The sequence below is a fragment of the Hirundo rustica genome, chromosome 24 (genome assembly GCF_015227805.2).
Source record: "Hirundo rustica isolate bHirRus1 chromosome 24, bHirRus1.pri.v3, whole genome shotgun sequence".
NCBI classification, from domain to species: domain Eukaryota; kingdom Metazoa; phylum Chordata; class Aves; order Passeriformes; family Hirundinidae; genus Hirundo; species Hirundo rustica.
The window spans coordinates 4,069,990-4,087,710 of NC_053473.1; the positions used below are offsets into that span (position 1 = coordinate 4,069,990).

Here is a 17,721-nt window from a genome sequence, read left to right on the forward strand (position 1 = left end):
CTCGGTGTCAGTGGCATCACTGCCTGGCGCTGGGAGCGCTCCCAGACTGTCTGAGCCAGCTGGATCTTGGAGCTCACCCAGGGATGCTAAGAGCAGGAAGGGAGGCCACCATGTGCCAGGGAGGCTGGGGTTGTTCTTCTCCTGTGAGAAGTGCTCTGGGGTGGGATTTGCTCTCCCCCTGCCCCTAAAACAGCGCGACTCGAAGCTGCTCTTGGTGGTTGTTTCCCCCTTTCTGTTCCCAACCTCCTCGGTTTGTTTCTGTTGGGTTTGGATTTGAATAGAGTGGTTAAAATTAGGAAAAACGCCACAAACCTGTTTTCTGCTGTTTCTATCTGGGAATTAAACCCCAAGATTGGATCAGAGCAGGGATGTGCAGCCCTGAGCTCTGCAGGAAACCAGGAGCACCCTCTGGAGAGACAGAGGGGTGCTCATCCCGATGATCCCAGAGCCAGCTGGGGTGAGGGGGAACAAAGTGTTCATGCTCTTTGAGGTCCTGAGATCCTGGGCTGAGGTCTGGGCTGTGTGGTTGAGGCGTGGACCAGGAGCTGCCCCTTCCCGTAGTGGCGGTGACGTGCGGCCCCTGGGGACGCGGTGGCTCCTGCGGTGACCTCCAGGCCCGGGTGAGGGCAGGAGCAGGGATGTTTGGAAGCTGACAGAGGATGTCCCCAGGCTGTGCCAAGCCAGCTGTCCCCGGGGTCAGGAGGGCACCGTCCCTCTGATGACAGCCCCGCGGCGCTGCGAGCCAAGGCGGCCGGGCCGTAGCTTTCCCCGCTCTGCCTGGGAGTTCAATCCGCTTCCCGTAAAAACAACCAACCAAAAAAAACAACAACAAAAAAAAAATCCAGGAAAAATTTCTCAAGAGCCTCGCTCCCCATCCTGCCTCCTTCCACACGGCCAAGTGCTGCTTCCCTCAGCTGGCTTTGGCTCAGGGAGGGAATATTCCCTGGAATACCTGCCTGCTTTTCCACCCACCGCCTGCTGCTCCCGCCCCGTCCTCTGGCACGGGGATTACAGCCGGGCCCGCCTGGAAAAGCAGCCCCTGGAGATGCTGCTGGCCGGCCGGAGCAGCGCCGGGTGTTTCTGGGAGCAGCCAGAGCTGTTAGTAAGCAGTTTCTGTGGGGTGGCAGCCGGCCAAGGCGTGAGTCAAACCCTTCCTGACTCGGTGTCTGGCAGATGCCAGCTCGTGACGCGTCGGGCTGGTCCCCAGGCGCTGCTGCTGCCGGGACCTGCTTCCCGAGGGATGTGCCGGCTGTGAGGACATTTCCCGGCTGCCTGGGGGTGGTGGCAGCTGGGTGACACTCGCCCCTCAGCTGGGTGACGCTCGCCCCTCACAGCTGGCGCCCTTCAGCACTCACGTTGACCACCTGCATCCCAGATTTTGAGGCAGTTGCTGCCCAGATCCCGCTGTTATCCAGGAGTTCCAGGCTGGCCTCTCTCCCTGCCATGGGTGACTTGTCACTGAGGGCCATGGCTGCAGGTGTCCCAGAGCCACCCTGGGCTGTGTCCCTGTGGGGCTTTTGGCCAGGTTGTGGGGGGACATTTCCAACCTCATTTCCAACCTCATTTCCATCCCAGTCTCATTTTGCTGGAGCAGCAGCTCTCCCTGTCCCCAGCAGAGGCAGCTGGCACTGTCACCAGAGCTTGGGACAGAGAGCCCCCAGCACTGGGGTTTGCTGGCCCACACTGGGGTCAAGGCCGTGCTGGAACATTCCCGACAACCGCCTGTAAGTGGGAATTTCCTCTTTTACTAAAAGTTGCTGCTTTCCCTGGAAACCTTAACTGGGAGAGAGGAACGTTTTCCACGCTGTGGGGAAATTCATCACGGGAACCGAGGGAGCAGCAGAGCCTGGATGCCCCTCTTAAGTTCACCCCACTCCCTCCTCACCCCCACACGGATCCGCCACCATTTCTCCGTGTCAGCTCCGCATCCGAGAACGGGGGGGAGGGAAAAAAAAAAAAAAAAGCCATTTAATGCAGACAAAGGTTGTATGAAAATATAATTCTGCTTTTGTTAGCAGCCATCAAACTCTAAAAAGCGTCACTTTTGTTTTCTTGTAACATTGTGAAAACCTCGTGTCGGATCGAGAGCTGGGGCCCTCTCGACTAATCGCCTCTCCTTTGTGTTTTTAGATTATAGGGGCAATTAGTGTTGTCAAAACCTCTGGCAATTCTCTTTGCTCTTGACAGGGTGTCAGTCCGCTGGGCGAGAAATGGAAGGTGTTATAACTCTCCGGTAATTAGGATGCCTCCGATTTGAAAATGCCAGCAAACGTGTTCGAGGGGCCGCGGGAGGGGGCGGGGAGCCCGCCCGGGCTGGGGGGGGGGGTGCGGAGGAGCAATTAATTAGGGGCTCTCATTCCGAGCACGTTGCCGGCTGATGAATTGGCAGAGGGAAATTAGCGGTGCTCCTGGGCGCGCACCTCGCTCTCCTCGCCAGCTTCCCCTCCTGCCCAGATGTTCGCCCGGGGCTTGGCACAGCTGGCTGGGAGCACCTGGGTGCCCAAACAGCAGCTCTTCGCTGGGTGCTGGTGCCACGGCGGGCTCGGGGCTCTCTGGTGGGTGCCAGAGCTTTCGCAGGGTGCTGGGGCTCCTTGCTGAGCTCCAGCCCTTGGGTGGGAAGTCAGAGGAATTGATCAATAGCTCCGCCACCGAGGTGGCTGGAGGGGGAAACGCCGGTGACAAACAGAGCTCGCCCCGTGTCCGACGCCTCCCTGCAGCAGAATGCCTGAGTAAATAGATAAGGCTTTGCAATCTCCCTTGAAGGTCAGCTGGACGCCCATCACAGATGGGAGGGACTGCGCGGGGCCACCCTGTGTTCCCATCCCCGCTGGAGCGGCTCCAGTGGGCATCACTGGGGGTCCTGGGCAGGGGGCTTGGCAGGAACCTGGCCCTCGGTGGGGCTTTGCTGGGTTTCTCTGCTCTTTGAGGTGCTGAGATCCTGGGCTGAGGGGCTGAGGAGCGGTTTAGTTTGGATCAGAAGCGGGTCCCTGACTGGAACCTGGCTTGTGCTCTGCCCCATCCCACATGCTGCCTCTTCCTGGGATCCCCTGGGAGAGCCTGTGGCTGCTGGTGGCTCCTGACCAGCGATTCTTACGGGCTGTCCCAGGAATATGAGACATCCAGGAGGGTCCATAATTACAGCAAGGCCCTAACCCTGCCCAGAGCCTCGGGAAGGGCTTGGGGCCGGTGGGATCAGTGAAAGGCCGGGATGAGGCAGCTCCTGATGGCTCCATCCGGGCATTGCTCCACCTGGGCAGGGCCCAGCAGGGCTGGGATCCATCACCGACACCTTCCCAGGAGCTTTGCCGGGGGTGTGGACCCGTGTTTTGATAACCAAAGGCAGGGGCTGGCAGGTTCCCTGGGCCCTCCCTCCTCTTGGCACAGTAATTACAGGAGTTACTGGTGTCAGCTGGAGGTAAAGCTTTGATGTGCCTGGAGAACCCCGTAACCTCTTCCTCGGTGCTCTGCGGAGTTATTTGGGCGATCGCTATCTTCCCACTTCCCTGGCATTTCCCTCCGCCCTTCCCATGCTCCCAGCAGGGGAGGGAGCTGTGGTTTGATGCCCAGTTCCCCCAGCTAAATTGCATTTCAATTTCAATTTCAAGCCCTCAGCTTGGGGAGGGGAGCTCATGGTTCAGGAAGCTTCATCCTGGCGCCACGGGACATCTCCCTGCCATTGCCGCGTCCCAGGGGACAGACCGGTGGCCAGGGTCTGCATCCAGAGATGACAGAGGTGTGGGGGAAGCTCTGGGGGAGTCACTGTTGGATTTGGGGCGGGTTTTGCAGGTCGGGGCTGGGAGTGGTGACGTGTCCTCGCTGTCGCAGGTCCCCGTGTCCGTGGCCATGATGTCCCCGCAGATGATCACGCCGCAGCAGATGCAGCAGATCCTGTCCCCGCCCCAGCTCCAGGCCCTCCTGCAGCAGCAGCAGGCGATAATGCTGCAACAGGTAATGCTGCACCGGGGCTGAATGCAGCCAGGCACTTCCCACCGGGGTCTGGGAATGCTGGAATTCGCTGGAGGCAGAAAAATGGGTCCTTTCCTCCTCCTGCTTTCCACATATTTCCTTTGGGATTCCCAGCACGTCCAGGGGTGAAAAGAGCTGCAGGGGCTGACAGTGCTGGTGCTGCCACCCTGAGCCAGGGTCTCTAAACCTACAAAATTCCTGCTCAAGGGCTGATTTGGGGCTGCCCTGCTCCTGGGAAGAGCTGGGGTTGGGGTGGATGCTCTCGGTTTGGCCACTGTGGCCACTGCCGGGCTTTGGGCAGGTGCCCGTGTGCAGCTCCAGAGCTGAGGTTTGTTTCTCATGGCCCTGCTCGGCTTTTCCAGAGATTTCAGTCAGATGGGGAGGGAAGAAAAAAGGAGAAGGAAAAAAAAAAAAAAAAGGCAGATTTCCACTCTGAAACAAAATAGGTCTGCTTGGGTAAACAGCTCCCGCCGGCGGGAAGGAGGGAGAGAGGGAGAAACCCCACAAGCATCCTCCACACCCTTCCTCCTGCCTCCAGTACCTGTTTACTCCAAACAGGCTGATAAGGATTCAAGGTTGGCCCCAGGGAAAGAACAAAGGGTAAACACTACCCTGGGTGGGTCCTTCCACAAGCCTCTTTGGAGCCGGATAAAGAAACACGTTTGACTGCAAATTAAACAACCCAGGCCGGAATAGCTCACATTCTCCACCGGCAGCAAACCAAACATCACACCTCTCACCCCTGACCCAATGTTCCTGCTCCCAGCCCGGCCACTCCGCAGCGCCCTGGCTCGGGCTGGCTCGGGGGTAAACACCCAGCCCCTCCAAACCTGTTCTCCGACACAAACAGCCGCTGGCTGCCGGCAGCCCCGGGCTGATAAAAGCTTCCCGGCATCCCCAGGGACATTCCTGAGCCCCTGCGAGGGGGCTGGGGGGTCTCGCTGACCTCCCCGTGCCTTTCTCCCCCTCTCTGCACGCAGCAAATCCATCACCCACGGTTTATTCAGGGGCCAGGGCGAGAGCTGGTGGCGACGCTGGCAGGTCCCGGTGCTCCCTGTGGACACTGGGACCCTCTCTGGTGGCTCCCTGTGGATCTGGGGGGTTTGTCCCTGTTTTAATGGCCCAGCACACGCCTCTGCTTTGATTTGAGGGGCTGTTTTGGCTGCAGGGCTGAACCCCCAGCTCTCACGGGCCGGGGGTTGTGGCTGCTCCTGGTCTGACCCCACTGTCTCTCACAGCACTTGTCAGGAGTGTTTTGGAGTCCTACCATACCAAAATTGGGGGTTCCCTACCATGAAGTGCTCTGTGATGTGCCAGAGCACCCCAGCCTGCTTTCCTCTCAAGGGGCAGCGGGTTGGCATTAAAATAAACAGCAGGGTGGGCATTGGTGGTGTTTGGGGGATCCAGAGCCCTTGGCAGTGCGTGCCCAGGGTTCCTCTGCTGCCCTGACTCCCCTGGCGGGTCCTTTCCCTCGCACCCTGCACCAGGTGGCACAGGGAGCCGGCCCTGGTGACAGTGCCAGGAGCTGGCGTGGCTGTGGCAAAGCCTCGGCGCTGGGCACGGGCTGGTGAGGTGGGCACGGGGGGGTTCTGCTGCTGATCCCGTTGCTCTCTCCCCTTCCCAGCTGCAGGAATACTACAAGAAGCAGCAGGAGCAGCTTCACCTGCAGCTGTTGACCCAGCAGCAAGCCGGAAAGCAGCAACCCAAAGAGGTGAGCTCACCTGGTGGGCACCGGGCCGCCTGAGCTGGCAGCGCATTCAAGGGGGACCAGCACGAAACAAAGTGTGGGGCAACCCCAGCAGCCCAGGGAGCCCACAGGGGTGGGACATGGGGGCATCCTGCTCTGGAGGTGCCAGGGTGACCAGTCCAGTCACTGGGAATCGTTGTTCTTCCTCCCTCTCTGCGATCTGGTGCCTCCACAAGATGTGGGGTGTGGGGCACCAGCACTGGAGGGGCGCCTGGACCCTCCCTGGTGACAGGGACAGGTCCCAGCCCCCCAGCACAGAGCGAGGGCTCCCCAAATCCCCCCGTGGTGGGATCAGAGCAGGCTCAGCCCAGCCAGGCTCAGCTTGGGCAGCCCAGTCCTGGCTGAGCTGGCACGGCAGTGCCCTGGGGAGTGGGCAGAGCTGGTCAGGTGGCAACCAAAGCTGGGCTTTTCCTGCCAGGAAGGGCGGCTCTCCAAGGGCCAGGGAATGTGGGAAACAGCAGTGATCCCAGCAAAGGGCTTTTCCAGCAGGAGGCTCTGAGGTGGGCAGGGCTCTCAGCCCCCTGGGACCACGTTGGCAGCTCTGGGCAGGTGGGTGCCTGGTGCAGGCTCGGTTTGTGCCCCCGTGATTGCAGCAATCTTGTGTAACCCCCTGTACACAGCAGGTTTTGCCCCCAAGGGCACAGTGATGCCCCCCAAGGGGTTCTGGCTGTGTTTTGGGGACACAGAGCCTGGGGACAGAGCCCAGCCAGCTGACAGCACAACTCCTTCCTTTTCTGTGGGTATTTTTGCCCCTCTGTCTCCCCAAAACGCTTCACATGGGGTTTTTTGCAGTGCATTTTTGCAGAATTCACGTCTGGCATCGCTGCCCCTCCACTGAGTGTCCTTCCATGGGCTCCCAGTGACAGGGGACAGGTTCCTGAGCCACTGCCTTCACATCCCTGGTGCAAGCAGGGGTGCTGGGGCTGTTTGTGGCCATCACTCCTCCCAAAATCCAGCACCCTGATGGACACCCAGCACTCCAAACTCAGTGTTCTGGCAGGGCGGGAAGATTTTAAGCCCAGACTTTGTGTTGGGGTGGCACAGGTGGGACTCACTGCCAAAGCCACGTTGGCATCAGGGGACCAGGGTGGCTGCAGAGGCTCAGGGTCACCTGCTCCAGCCTCAGCCAGGCTCTCAGTGTGGGATGTTGGTGAATTTACAGCGTCAGGGTTATCGGAGCCATCTCCAGGAGCTGCTGGCGCTCCGGGAAACGGGGGAGGCGTAAATGTGAGCTTCCTCAAGGACTTTCCTGCTGGCCCTGGCGATGTTCTCTTGCAGCACCGAGCAGGGATATAATTAAGCTCTAACAAAGCGCTTGCTTAGCGGGCTCCACTTTAAAAAGCGCGTGTTAACTTTTAATTAAATGGTACAGAGGAGACGGGAAATTTATCCAGCAAGAGAGGGTGTAGCAGGGGGGGAGGGGGTGTTGGATGCTGCTGGAAGGGTGTGTGTCCAGTTTTCCAGCTGGGAGAAGCACTGAGGGGGGACCAGCAAGGGGATGTCAGAGTTTCCCTTCCTCAAAATCCTTGGATAAGCTTTGGTTCACCCCCAAAATTTGGGTAGCTGGTGTTCTTATTGTGTTCATGTTTGTCTGCTGTGATGCTATGGCTTCCCTGAAACTCAGGGAAGAGCTGGAGTGTCTGGGATGCCTCCACAGAGCCGCCCTTGGATCTTTCATGGAAACCCACAGCCAGATTTAATTCCAGCTCGGCTGCAGGATTTGTAAACCCAGCGCCTTCTGCTTCCCCTCTGCCTGATTCCAAGGGCTCCTCTTGGTGCTGATGTGAGTCAGCAGCTCAGAGCGGGATCCGCAGGTGGGAACAGCACTGGGAAGGAGCCAGAGCAGGGGCAGAATCTCCGGGAGGAGCAGCTCTGATCTCCTCGGGAGCAGAATCTCCGAGAGGAGCAGCTCTGATCTCCCTTGGGAGCAGGGGCAGAATCTCCGTGAGGAGCAGCTCTGATCTCCCCGGGAGCAGGGGCAGAATCTCTGGGAGGAGCAGCTCTGATCTCCCTGGGAGCAGGGGCAGAATCTCCGTGAGGAGCAGCTCTGATCTCCCTGGGAGCAGGGGCAGAATCTCTGGGAGGAGCAGCTCTGATCTCCCCGGGAGCAGGGGCAGAATCTCCGGGAGGAGCAGCTCTGATCTCCTCGGGAGCAGAATCTCCGGGAGGAGCAGCTCTGATCTCCCTGGGAGCAGGGGCAGAATCTCCAGGAGGAGCAGCTCTGATCTCCCCGGGAGCAGGGGCAGAATCTCCAGGAGTAGCACAGCTGGGGAGGACGGACAAGAGGATGGAAATGTGTGGGAAGAGCCTGTCAGCACCATCCTGTCCCTAAGGATGCGGGGATGCTCCGTGTCCACACTGGGTGCATGAGGAAGGGGCAGAGCCGAGCAGCTGATCCGGGAATCCATTCATCCCGCCAGGACGGGGCTGAGCTGTGGCACATCCCGACCCATCCTGGAGCGTTTTCCTGTGTTGGGGTGTGAGGGCCAGCCCCAGCCTCCAGCAGCATCCTGAGGGTGGAGGAAACGAGGAGCTGTGGTGCAGCCTCTCACTCACCCATCCTGCTCTTCCCAGGATGCTTGGCTCTTCCAAGCAGCAACGGGGTGCAGAGACCCCAAACCCCCCGGGAGGGTCTCTGTGTGTCCCCAGAGCTGCCGAGGGCAGGGGTTGTCCCTCTCCTGAGGCAGGCCAGGGGGGGGCTGCTGGCGCCTAACCCCGGTGTCAGCTTAATGAAGTGCTGCTGTCAGTCCCGCGTGTCACGGCGCAAACTCCTCCTGATGTGCTCATAAATCAAAGTGACGGCGCCTCTTGCCCCGGTAGCTGCACCCACTCAGCTGCGTCTAATGCACGGCGATGCTGCAGACCCCCAGCCCCAGCCGGGAATGGGCTGGGAAGGAGCTGGGAAGGAGGTGGGGGAGCCCAGCAAGGATTCGGCCATAACACACAGAGCCAGCTCCTCTGGGAGTGGCTTGTCCAACAGGAGGGGAGGATCGCCGGGGTGTGAGATTTTTTGGGAAAGCTGAGACTGTCATCCAGGCTCTCCCCAGCCTGGTTTCTCCAGGGAAAGCCTGGCTTGGAGCCTGTGGGAGCTGGTGGATGGCTCTGCGTCCCTTCACCCATCACTCAGGGTCTAGAGGTCTGTGGTGCCACAGTTGTTCCCTAGGGGTGGCAGATCGGCTTCCCCATAGGATCAGGCCTTGGTTTGGCTTGGATTTGTGTTCCTGGGGCTGCTCCTCCTGTTCCTGGCCTGTGGAAGCTGGAGGGACATGGATTTGAGGCACGTGAAGGTGCAGGTTCAGCCTTCACATCACCAGGTTCAACAGCGTCCCTGCCAGAGCCACGTGTGGGTCCGGGCTGCCCGGGGGGCTCAGGGGGTCTGAATCCAGCCAGGCCAGGTCACGAGAGCCTGGCTGGGCTGTGGGATGCAGGCACCGTGCCCAGGGATCCTCCTGACCTCATCCACTCCCGGCACCACAGCCTGGAAGTGACGTGGCTGTGTTGGAGCAGAGCTCGGGCTTGCCCCGGGGCCCTCGGGGAGGGCGGTGGTGGAGCCGGGAAGAGGAGGAGAATCCCATCCTGCCCCACCCCGTCCCTTCCCATCCCAGCTGCTGTTTCTAAGCAAGGCCAGGACAGTGTGTCCGTCCCACACGGTGGCAGAGCTGCCCCTCGCCCTGTTAAAGCCCTTGGGCTGCAGCCTGCCCCTGCCCTTTTCCCTCCATCCTGCTGATCCCATGGCCTGGAGCCCTCGTGGCTCAGGGATTTCTCTTCACTGAGCAGGAATTGCTTTGATTTGTGCCTTGATCTTTAAGCCTCAGAGGTGCAGGGCTGAGGCAGAGCCAGGGAGGATCCGGAGCTGACTCTGGGGAGGCAATTCCACTGTGGCCAAGAGGTGGACAGGACAGGGAGGGTCCACACATCTCTCTGAAGCTGAGAAACTGGAATTAAACTCCATCTGTACCCTAGACAGGACTCGTGGTCGTGCCTGATGTTGCAGAGAGGGGTTTGGAGCCCGTCCTCACCCTCTGATTCACAAAACCCAGGCTGAGCATCAGCAGCACACACAGGGATCCAGCAGCATCCAGTGAGACCCTGGGTGCTGACACCAAACTGGGTCATGGACTGGGATGGCCCCAAACTCAGTTATGGACTGGGATTGCCACAGAGAGTCTGTCTGCTGTCCCCTGTTGATGCAGCCTCAGGCATCACCAGTTCCCAGGAATTCCCAGTGCCAGGGGGGGCCGGAATCCCCACGATGCTCACGGAACAAGGACATCCTGACTGCAGAGCTCTTGTTCTCCTCAGTGGGAGCACGAACACGGAAATACTCCTTTGGGGGGCCACAGGGAGCAGCGAGGGGGGGATGTGCCCCAGCTCCTCCTCGCTCCCTGCTGGCACCGTCTGCCCAAACAGGGGGGTTTGGGGGGGTTCACGGGGTCACGGAGCCGCCTGCCCCACTAATGAGGCCGGGCAGCCCTGGGGCAGCTCCCCTCTCCCGGCCGGCTCGGATTAGCAGCTGCCTGTCCCCAGCCCTAATTGAATTCTCTCCCCTTCATTTAATTCTCATGGATTTCTCGGCGCCTCCCCAGGGACCCATCCTGCCTAACTAGTTTAGGGCCAGCCATGCCGGTCAGAGCCTGGCCAGCTCTGGGGGGTTGGGGGGACAGTCACCTACCTGGGGGTCCTGGGGGGGGGACACTGGGCACCCCCTGCCCTGCACCAGTTTCAGCCCCTCGTTAAGAAGGAGCTCACAATGAAGGGATCATTTTCTGCCTTACAGGCTGGTTCTGTGCCCGTCGCCTGCTGGAACCCCCCCTTTTTTTTACACCAACCCCACAGCTGAGCCTCCCCCCGTGGGACCCCCCCCAAGCCGAGCTTTGCGGGTTCCTCCCGGCGCAGCTCCGAACAAAACCCCCAGCTCCTCTCTCTCTCTCTCTCTCTCTCTCTCTCTCTCTCCCTTTCTTTCCAGCGCTTTATTTTTTCCCTTCCCCTTTTCCCTTTCCTTCCCCTCCTCTTCCGATAGATCAAAGCCTCCGTCCGGCGGAGCCGGGAGCTGAGCAGGCCCCGCAGCAGGATGGAGGCACGGCCGAGCTCCGCGTCCCCACCGCTGCCGCCCCTCGCTGCCAGCGCCCCTCGCCGCGGCCTCCGACCTCCTCCTGCCCTGCCAGGCCGGGAATAAAGCCTGGATTTGTCTCTCCTTTTGTCTCGGCAGCCGTTGGGGAACAAGCAGCTGGCCTTCCAGCAGCAGCTCCTGCAGATGCAGCAGCTCCAGCAGCAGCACCTGTTAAACCTGCAGCGCCAGGGCCTGGTGAGCCTCCCGCCGGGACAGGGCACGGTGCCCCTGCAGACCCTGCCCCAAGGTAAGGGCCACGGCCCGCGGGGGTTCCCGGGCTGGAGCTTGCCCAGCTCTGGGTGAGGGGAGCTGCGGAAGGGCCGCGGTGTTGGGTTTTGTGATGCCTCCGAAGTTTGGGGGGTGATGGAGCCGTGTGGGGTTGGGCTCCGGGTTCCTGTGGCACCTGTGGCAGAGGGTGCAGGGTTGGGGCACCTCTTCCTCTGGCAGTGTCAGGATTTGGGGCACCTCTTCCTCTGGCAGTGTCAGGATTTGGGGCACCTCTTCCTCTGGCAGTGTCAGGATTTGGGGTACCTCTTCCTCTGGCAGTGTCAGGATTTGGGGTACCTCTTCCTCTGGCAGTGTCAGGATTTGGGGCACCTCTTCCTCTGGCAGTGTCAGGATTTGGGGCACCTCTTCCTCTGGCAGTGTTGGGTTTTCGGGCACCTCTTCCTCTGGCAGATGTGTGCCAGGATTTGAGGCACCTCTTCCTCTGGCAGGGGGGTGCAGGATTTGGGGCACCTCTTCCTCTGTCACTGTCAGGATTTGAGGCACCTCTTTCTCTGGCAGGGGGGTGCATGATTTGGGGCACCTCTTCCTCTGGCAGTGTCAGGATTTAGGGCACCTCTTCCTCTGGCAGAGGTGTGTCAGGATTTGGGGTACCTCTTCCTCTGGCAGTGTCAGGATTTGGGGCACCTCTTCCTCTGGCAGAGGTGTGTCAGGATTTGGGGTACCTCTTCCTCTGGCAGAGGTGTGTCAGGATTTGGGGTACCTCTTCCTCTGGCAGTGTCAGGATTTGGGGCACCTCTTCCTCTGGCAGTGTCAGGATTTGGGGCACCTCTTCCTCTGGCAGAGGTGTGTCAGGATTTGGGGTACCTCTTCCTCTGGCAGAGGTGTGTCAGGATTTGGGGTACCTCTTCCTCTGGCAGTGTCAGGATTTGGGGCACCTCTTCCTCTGGCGGGGGGGGTGGGTACCAGGATTTGGGAAGCCCCCCTCTCCTCTCTTCTGGGAGCAGCTCTGTGGGAGCTGCAGGTGCCTTGGTCTGTGTTTCCCAGTGGGGCTGTGCAGCCTCCCCTTGCTGTGCCCAGCTCCAGGTGATGCTCTCGCAGTGCTGGGTGAGATTTGGGGGGTCAGGGAGCAGGGAGGAAGCCCTGAGGTGCTGCCTCGTGTCCCTGCTGACATTGGTCACTCTCTCCTGTGCCACAGCTGTTTGCCCCTCAGACCTCCAGCAGCTCTGGAAGGAGGTCACGGCCGCCCAGCCCGTCGAGGACAGCATTAAGCAGGAAGGTCTTGACCTCACCACCAACACCTCCAACTCTACCTCGTTTTCGGCCGCCAAGGTCTCGCCTCCCATTTCCCATCACCCTCTGCCCAATGGACAGAGCACCATGCACACGCCGAGAAGGGACAGGTAGAGCCGGGTCGGGCCCTGGCACTTGGAGTTTTTATTCCTGGAGGGGTGGAAGGGGCCGGGATCCATCACCTCCAGAGCTGGGAGGGGTGGGAAGTTTCTGCCCTCCCCATAAAAGGGGCCTGGCACTGTTCTGCTGCACCCACGGAGGACAGCTGTCACTGTGGGGTCTCCCATGGGTGCCCCAGGGCTGTTCCCATACCTGGGAATGCTGAAGCACCCCGTCTGCCCCATCTGAGGGCCCCCTTTCCCTCTTGTGCAGCTCTTCCCACGAAGAGACCCCCGGCTCCCACCCGCTCTACGGCCACGGAGAGTGCAAGTGGCCTGGCTGCGAAACCCTCTGTGAGGACTTGGGGCAGTTTGTCAAGTAAGTGTCGCCTTTCTGGGGGAGGTTTTCGCGTCTCAGGCTGGGACAGCGTGGGGCTGGTGAAGGGAGTTGGGTCAGACATCCCAAAGTGTGTACCCAGAGCTGGAGGAGGACAAAACACAGCAGGGAGGGATTGCTGCTGGTGTTGTCCCATCCTTGGAGTGCCTGAGGCCGGGCTGGCTTGGAGCGGAAGGTGAATGGTGCAAAGGTGGAATGGGACGAGCTTTGTGAGCGCTTCCAAGCCAAGCCATGGGATGAGTGAAGGATGTGGAGGAGGCCAGAGCCCGGGCAGGCGGCGGCAGCAGGCGAGGGGGGCTGGCAGCCCTGCTGGGGGGCGCGGGGGGAGGCAGCAGATGGCAGATGGCACCGCTGACACCGCTTGTGGGCTCCGGCGCTGACTGATTAACTCTGCTGTCGGAGAGCCCTCTGCTAGCGTCAGGGTCAAACAAATTGTTTTCACGCTTCGTCAGAGGTTTACTTAATTAGTTCATTTGCAATTAGATCTCTTTGTAGCCGGGATTTTTAGCAAAGACATCAGAAGGAGCTGACGGGCTGGCGGGCTCCTTCTCCCCCGCCTCCCCCGCTGTCTGCCGGGCGAGCACCGCGCTCGGCGGCGGGCGGGTTTCGGGGTTTTCCAAACTCATCCTCTGTCCTCTGCCACGCTCTCAGGGCTGGTGGGAACATCCCTCAGACTGGGCCAAGCCACTCTTTCCCGAGGAAGGAGCTGAGCAGAGGCCTTGCCCGGGAGGATGAGGAGGTGCGAAGGCAGCCCGGGGATGAGCGAGAGGATGATTCAGCCTCCTGTGTCCTTCCTCTGCCTCTGAGTCGCGGGGTGAACCCAGATAAGGCATCTCCTCCTGCCTGGCAGGGCATGTTGGAGTGGCACGGGGCAGATGGGAGCTGGAGCTGGGGTTGGCAGGGAATGCCCAGGGCTGGCTCACGGGGCTGGCAGAGGCAGCCAGGATCGCTGTGTGCCACCTCCCCGCACCCCTGGGCACAAGGGCAGCCTCCCAACAGCACTGCTGATGGGAGCACACGTGGGACAGACAGACAGCAGCTCCCAAAGGCCCAGCCCAGCTGGAGCCTGGAACCTGCCTTGAGTCTGAGCAGCAGCTTGGAGCTGCTCTGTGCTGTGGGAGGGGGCAGCGTGGCCTTGGAGCCGCGCTTGATGAGGGTGAGGGTCAGTGGGAATTGCTCTGTTCCCGGAGAAGCAGCCGTGCCCTGGCTGTGCCGTGCAGGGACAGGAGCGGGGCTGAGGCTCTGGGGGCTTTGCTCACGGCTGGGTTTGGCAGCAGCGCCTGGCTCCCTGACGTGTCTGTGCACGCTGGGGCTGGAAGGCTCTCGCAGGCGGCCGGGTGAGACTCCTGCCGTCCTCGGCATCCGAAGCCAGCCCGGAGAGAGCTCCTGAGTCGCCTTCTCCTGGGATATCTCAGCCTTAGTCCTGGGGAACATCTGGCACACGGCCCCTGGGGCGCCCCAGCATCGCCTTTTGGTGTGTTCCAAGGGTGGGGTCTGCCCAGAATCCCCCTCCAAACCTCCTCCAGTGAGGCTGCCCGGGTTTGTGCCCACCCCAGCAAGGGCGGCCTGGCCTTGTGACGCCCTCGGGGCTGGCTGTGTCCCCAGGCTGGTGCTTTGCTGGCTTCGGGGGTGAGGTGATGCCAGGACGTCTCTGGCTCTGCAGCCAGGAGCCCTTCTCCAGGAAGGTGGCAGGATAGGGAGCAGCCTGGAAATGCCACCTTCTGCCCTCAGGGCTTTCCTTGGAGCGTGTAAGGCAACCTCCCATGACGCTGCCTTTGTCCTGGGAACCTGCTCCTCAGGTCCTCCTGGCACCACCTGCCAGCTGCCTCCTCCAGGAAAATCCGTGGGCTTCCCCTCTGCCGGAGGCTGCTCCTAAACACCCCGGGGCTGCCTCGGGTTGGGCTGGGTGTCCTCCAGCCTGGGTTTGGGGTGGTGCCACAGCTTGGTTTGCTCGGTCACCTCTGTGCCTCAGTTTCCCTCGTGCCCATCCCGCTTTGGGCAGCAGTGCCAGAGCATCCCTGAGCAATTTACAGGTCAGGGCTGATCCCAGGTGTGATCCCAGCAGAGGGGCTGAGTGTCTCAGCCACCCTCCAGCCCAGATTTGAGGAGTTGGCACAGCCTGGTTTGCTGTCACCTCCATGCCTCGGTTTCCCTCGTGCTCACCCCGCTTTGGGCAGCGGCGCCGGAGCATCCCTGAGCGATTTGCAGGTCAGGGCTGATCCCAGGTGCGGCCCCAGCGGTGGGGCTGAGTTTTGGGCGTGCCCAGGCCTAACCAAGCCTGCGTGTTCTCCTCCCCAGACACCTCAACACAGAACATGCACTTGATGACCGAAGCACGGCCCAGTGTCGAGTCCAGATGCAAGTGGTACAGCAGCTGGAGATACAGGTGGGTGTTTCACCCCAGCCCCCGTGGACACGGGGACAAAAAGCCACCTCTGTCACCCTGTGCTTCGGCTGCTCCCCCCAGGGGAGGGTGACAGGGTTGGGGACTGTAACCACCCACCCAGGGACTCGTTTTAAACGCCCTTCCCAAGCTGGAATCCTGCATCCAGGTGGAAATCAAGCCCTCAGACTAGTTCCCCTCTCATCCCAAAGTGTCCCTGTGGGTCAAAGGAGGTGCCACAGATGTGGAAGGCAGGTGCTGCCGGGAGGGTCTGTCCCCACGTGGGCTGTGCCACTTCCCTGGGAGCCGCGGGGCTGCTTGGAAACCAGGCCACTTATTTTGGTGGCTGAGCGTGGTCTTGGGAGCCCAACTTCAGGGCTCTATTTTTGGCAAGGCAGTTCTTTAAATAGTGCTTTTCCCAGCCTCTCCAAGCCCCCGGCGGGCTCTGCACAATTCGGTTAATGGAGAAGGGAGGAGGGGGAGGAAATGGGGAGGGGGTTGGAAAATGGGATGGGGCAGGGAGTGTGACAGGGTGTGACAGTGCCTGGGGCCGGCAGGGGCTCAGGGTGCTGTGTGTGACACCACAGGGGACACCGGCCCAGGGCACGGCGGGAGGAGATGTGCAGCACCCTTGGGACCCTCCCCACCCAGAACTGGGGGCCTTAGAGGGGCTGTGGGACGGGGGGCACAGCCAGACCTGGGTGGGTGTGGAGGCTGCGTCCCCTCCATCCATTCCGCCCGCCAAAGCCCAGAGGTCGAAAGCAATTAAAGAGGGGAGGGAAAGGAAAAGGGGAGGAGGGAAAAAATAATAATAAAAATAATAATTTAAAAAAAAAAAAAAAAAGAGAATCTGAAGGGCGAGAGCAGAGCTGCGTGTGCACAGAGGAACCTGCCACGCAGCCACCAATTAGAAAGTTTGGAGCGCGGAGCTCCCGCTGTGCCGGCGGCATCACGAGGGGCGAGCTGTCAGCTCTAATGAGCACCGGCAGCACGAAAGCAGCAGAGCTGCTCCAAACTTGCGGCAAACTCCGCTCTGCCTCCTGCTTTTAACCCCTTCCTCGCCTCTCCCTGCCAGGGGGCTTGGCTGGAGCACGGGGAGCCCCCCCCGAGCTTGAGGGGTCCCGGTGGAAAGGGAAGGTGACGGGAAGGGAGCGGGGTGTCAGATCCCATCGGCTCCGCCGGGCTCAAAATCTCTCCTGGTGCCACAGTGAATATTTCACCCCGGTGCTCGCTGCGGGGAGCAATTACAGCGATGTGGGAATGCCGGGGGGATGGATGGACAGATGGACAGGGAGCTGCTGGGGAGGGCAGAGGGGACAGGGACAGTGGCAGCAGGCACTGGCCGCGGGGACAGGAGCACCCAGGGCTGTGGTGGGTGGCCCTGCTGGTGGGTGGCAGCCTGGGCGCTCTGGGAATGGCGCTGTGGATTTTTCCCCTGCTGGAGCAGCCCCTGAGCCCCCCATGGTGGGTGCAGCGGCCCCCACAAGGCCACAGCCCCACTGGGGCTCTTGGCAGCCAGCATCGGGCAGGAGGTGGCACCTGGGGGGACACCCTGGGGGTTGCTGCCAGGCCAGAGCAGGTTTGGGGCTGGTGGCAGCTCCTCCAGGCCGTGGGCACCTCCGTGGTGACTTTGGCACCGTCTGACCGTCCCCCTCGTGCTTCCTGCCTCCCCAGCTGGCCAAGGAGAGCGAGCGTCTCCAAGCAATGATGGCCCATCTTCACATGAGACCTTCAGAGCCAAAGCCTTTCAGCCAGCCTGTAAGCGTGAGTCCCTTCCTGCCCTCTACGTCCCCACGCCGGCGGCCGCTGTCCCCTCCCTGCCCTGTGCACCGTCACCTGCGGGGGCTCCGTGGGGTGGCTGTGCCCTGGCCACCCTCTGGCACTGCCTGGTGCCTTGTGCCACGAGCAGCAGGGAAATGCCGCTGCTCCACCCGCTCTGACATGGAGTGCGTGCAGCCTCATCCCACGGGATAATTCCCATCCCATGGGTTCATCCCCCTCCCATAGGTGCACTCCTATCCCAGGGGTTCATCCTCATCCATTGGGTTCATTCCATGGGTTAATTCCCATCCCACAGATTGATCCCCATCCTATGGGTTCATCCCCCTCCCATGGGTGCACTCCTATCCCAGGGGTTCATCCTCATCCATTGGGTTCATTCCATGGGTTAATTCCCATCCCACAGATTGATCCCCATCCCATGGGTTCATCCCCATCCCATGGGTGCACTCCTTTCCCATGGGTTCATCCTCGTACTGTGGGTTCATTCCATGGGTTAATTCCCATCCCGTGGCTTCATCCCATGGCTTCATCCCCATCCCACAGGTTCATCTCCATCCCCTGGGTTCATCCCATGGGTTCATCCCCTGGTTCCATCCCCTGGGTTCATCCCATGGGTTCATCCCCATCCCTTGGGTTCATCCCATGGGTTCATCCCCTGGGTTCATCCCATGGCTCCATCCCCATCCCATGGGTTCATCCCCATCCCTTGGCTCCATCCCA

At 60.9% G+C, this 17,721-nt stretch overlaps 1 protein-coding gene across 2 annotated transcripts in view; it reads left to right on the forward strand.

The window, feature by feature from the left end:
* Positions 1-17,721, forward strand: part of FOXP4 (forkhead box P4) — a 59,199-nt gene that overhangs the window by 31,438 nt on the left and 10,040 nt on the right. The window contains exons 4-10 of one of the 2 annotated variants that reach the window (XM_040085779.2): positions 3,826-3,948; positions 5,591-5,677; positions 10,923-11,070; positions 12,247-12,451; positions 12,714-12,818; positions 15,135-15,222; positions 16,894-16,983. In XM_040085779.2, the coding sequence (XP_039941713.1) occupies positions 3,826-3,948; positions 5,591-5,677; positions 10,923-11,070; positions 12,247-12,451; positions 12,714-12,818; positions 15,135-15,222; positions 16,894-16,983 (846 nt within the window). The remainder of the gene's footprint in view (positions 1-3,825; positions 3,949-5,590; positions 5,678-10,922; positions 11,071-12,246; positions 12,452-12,713; positions 12,819-15,134; positions 15,223-16,893; positions 16,984-17,721) is intronic. The other variant, XM_040085780.2, reaches the window with a different exon arrangement.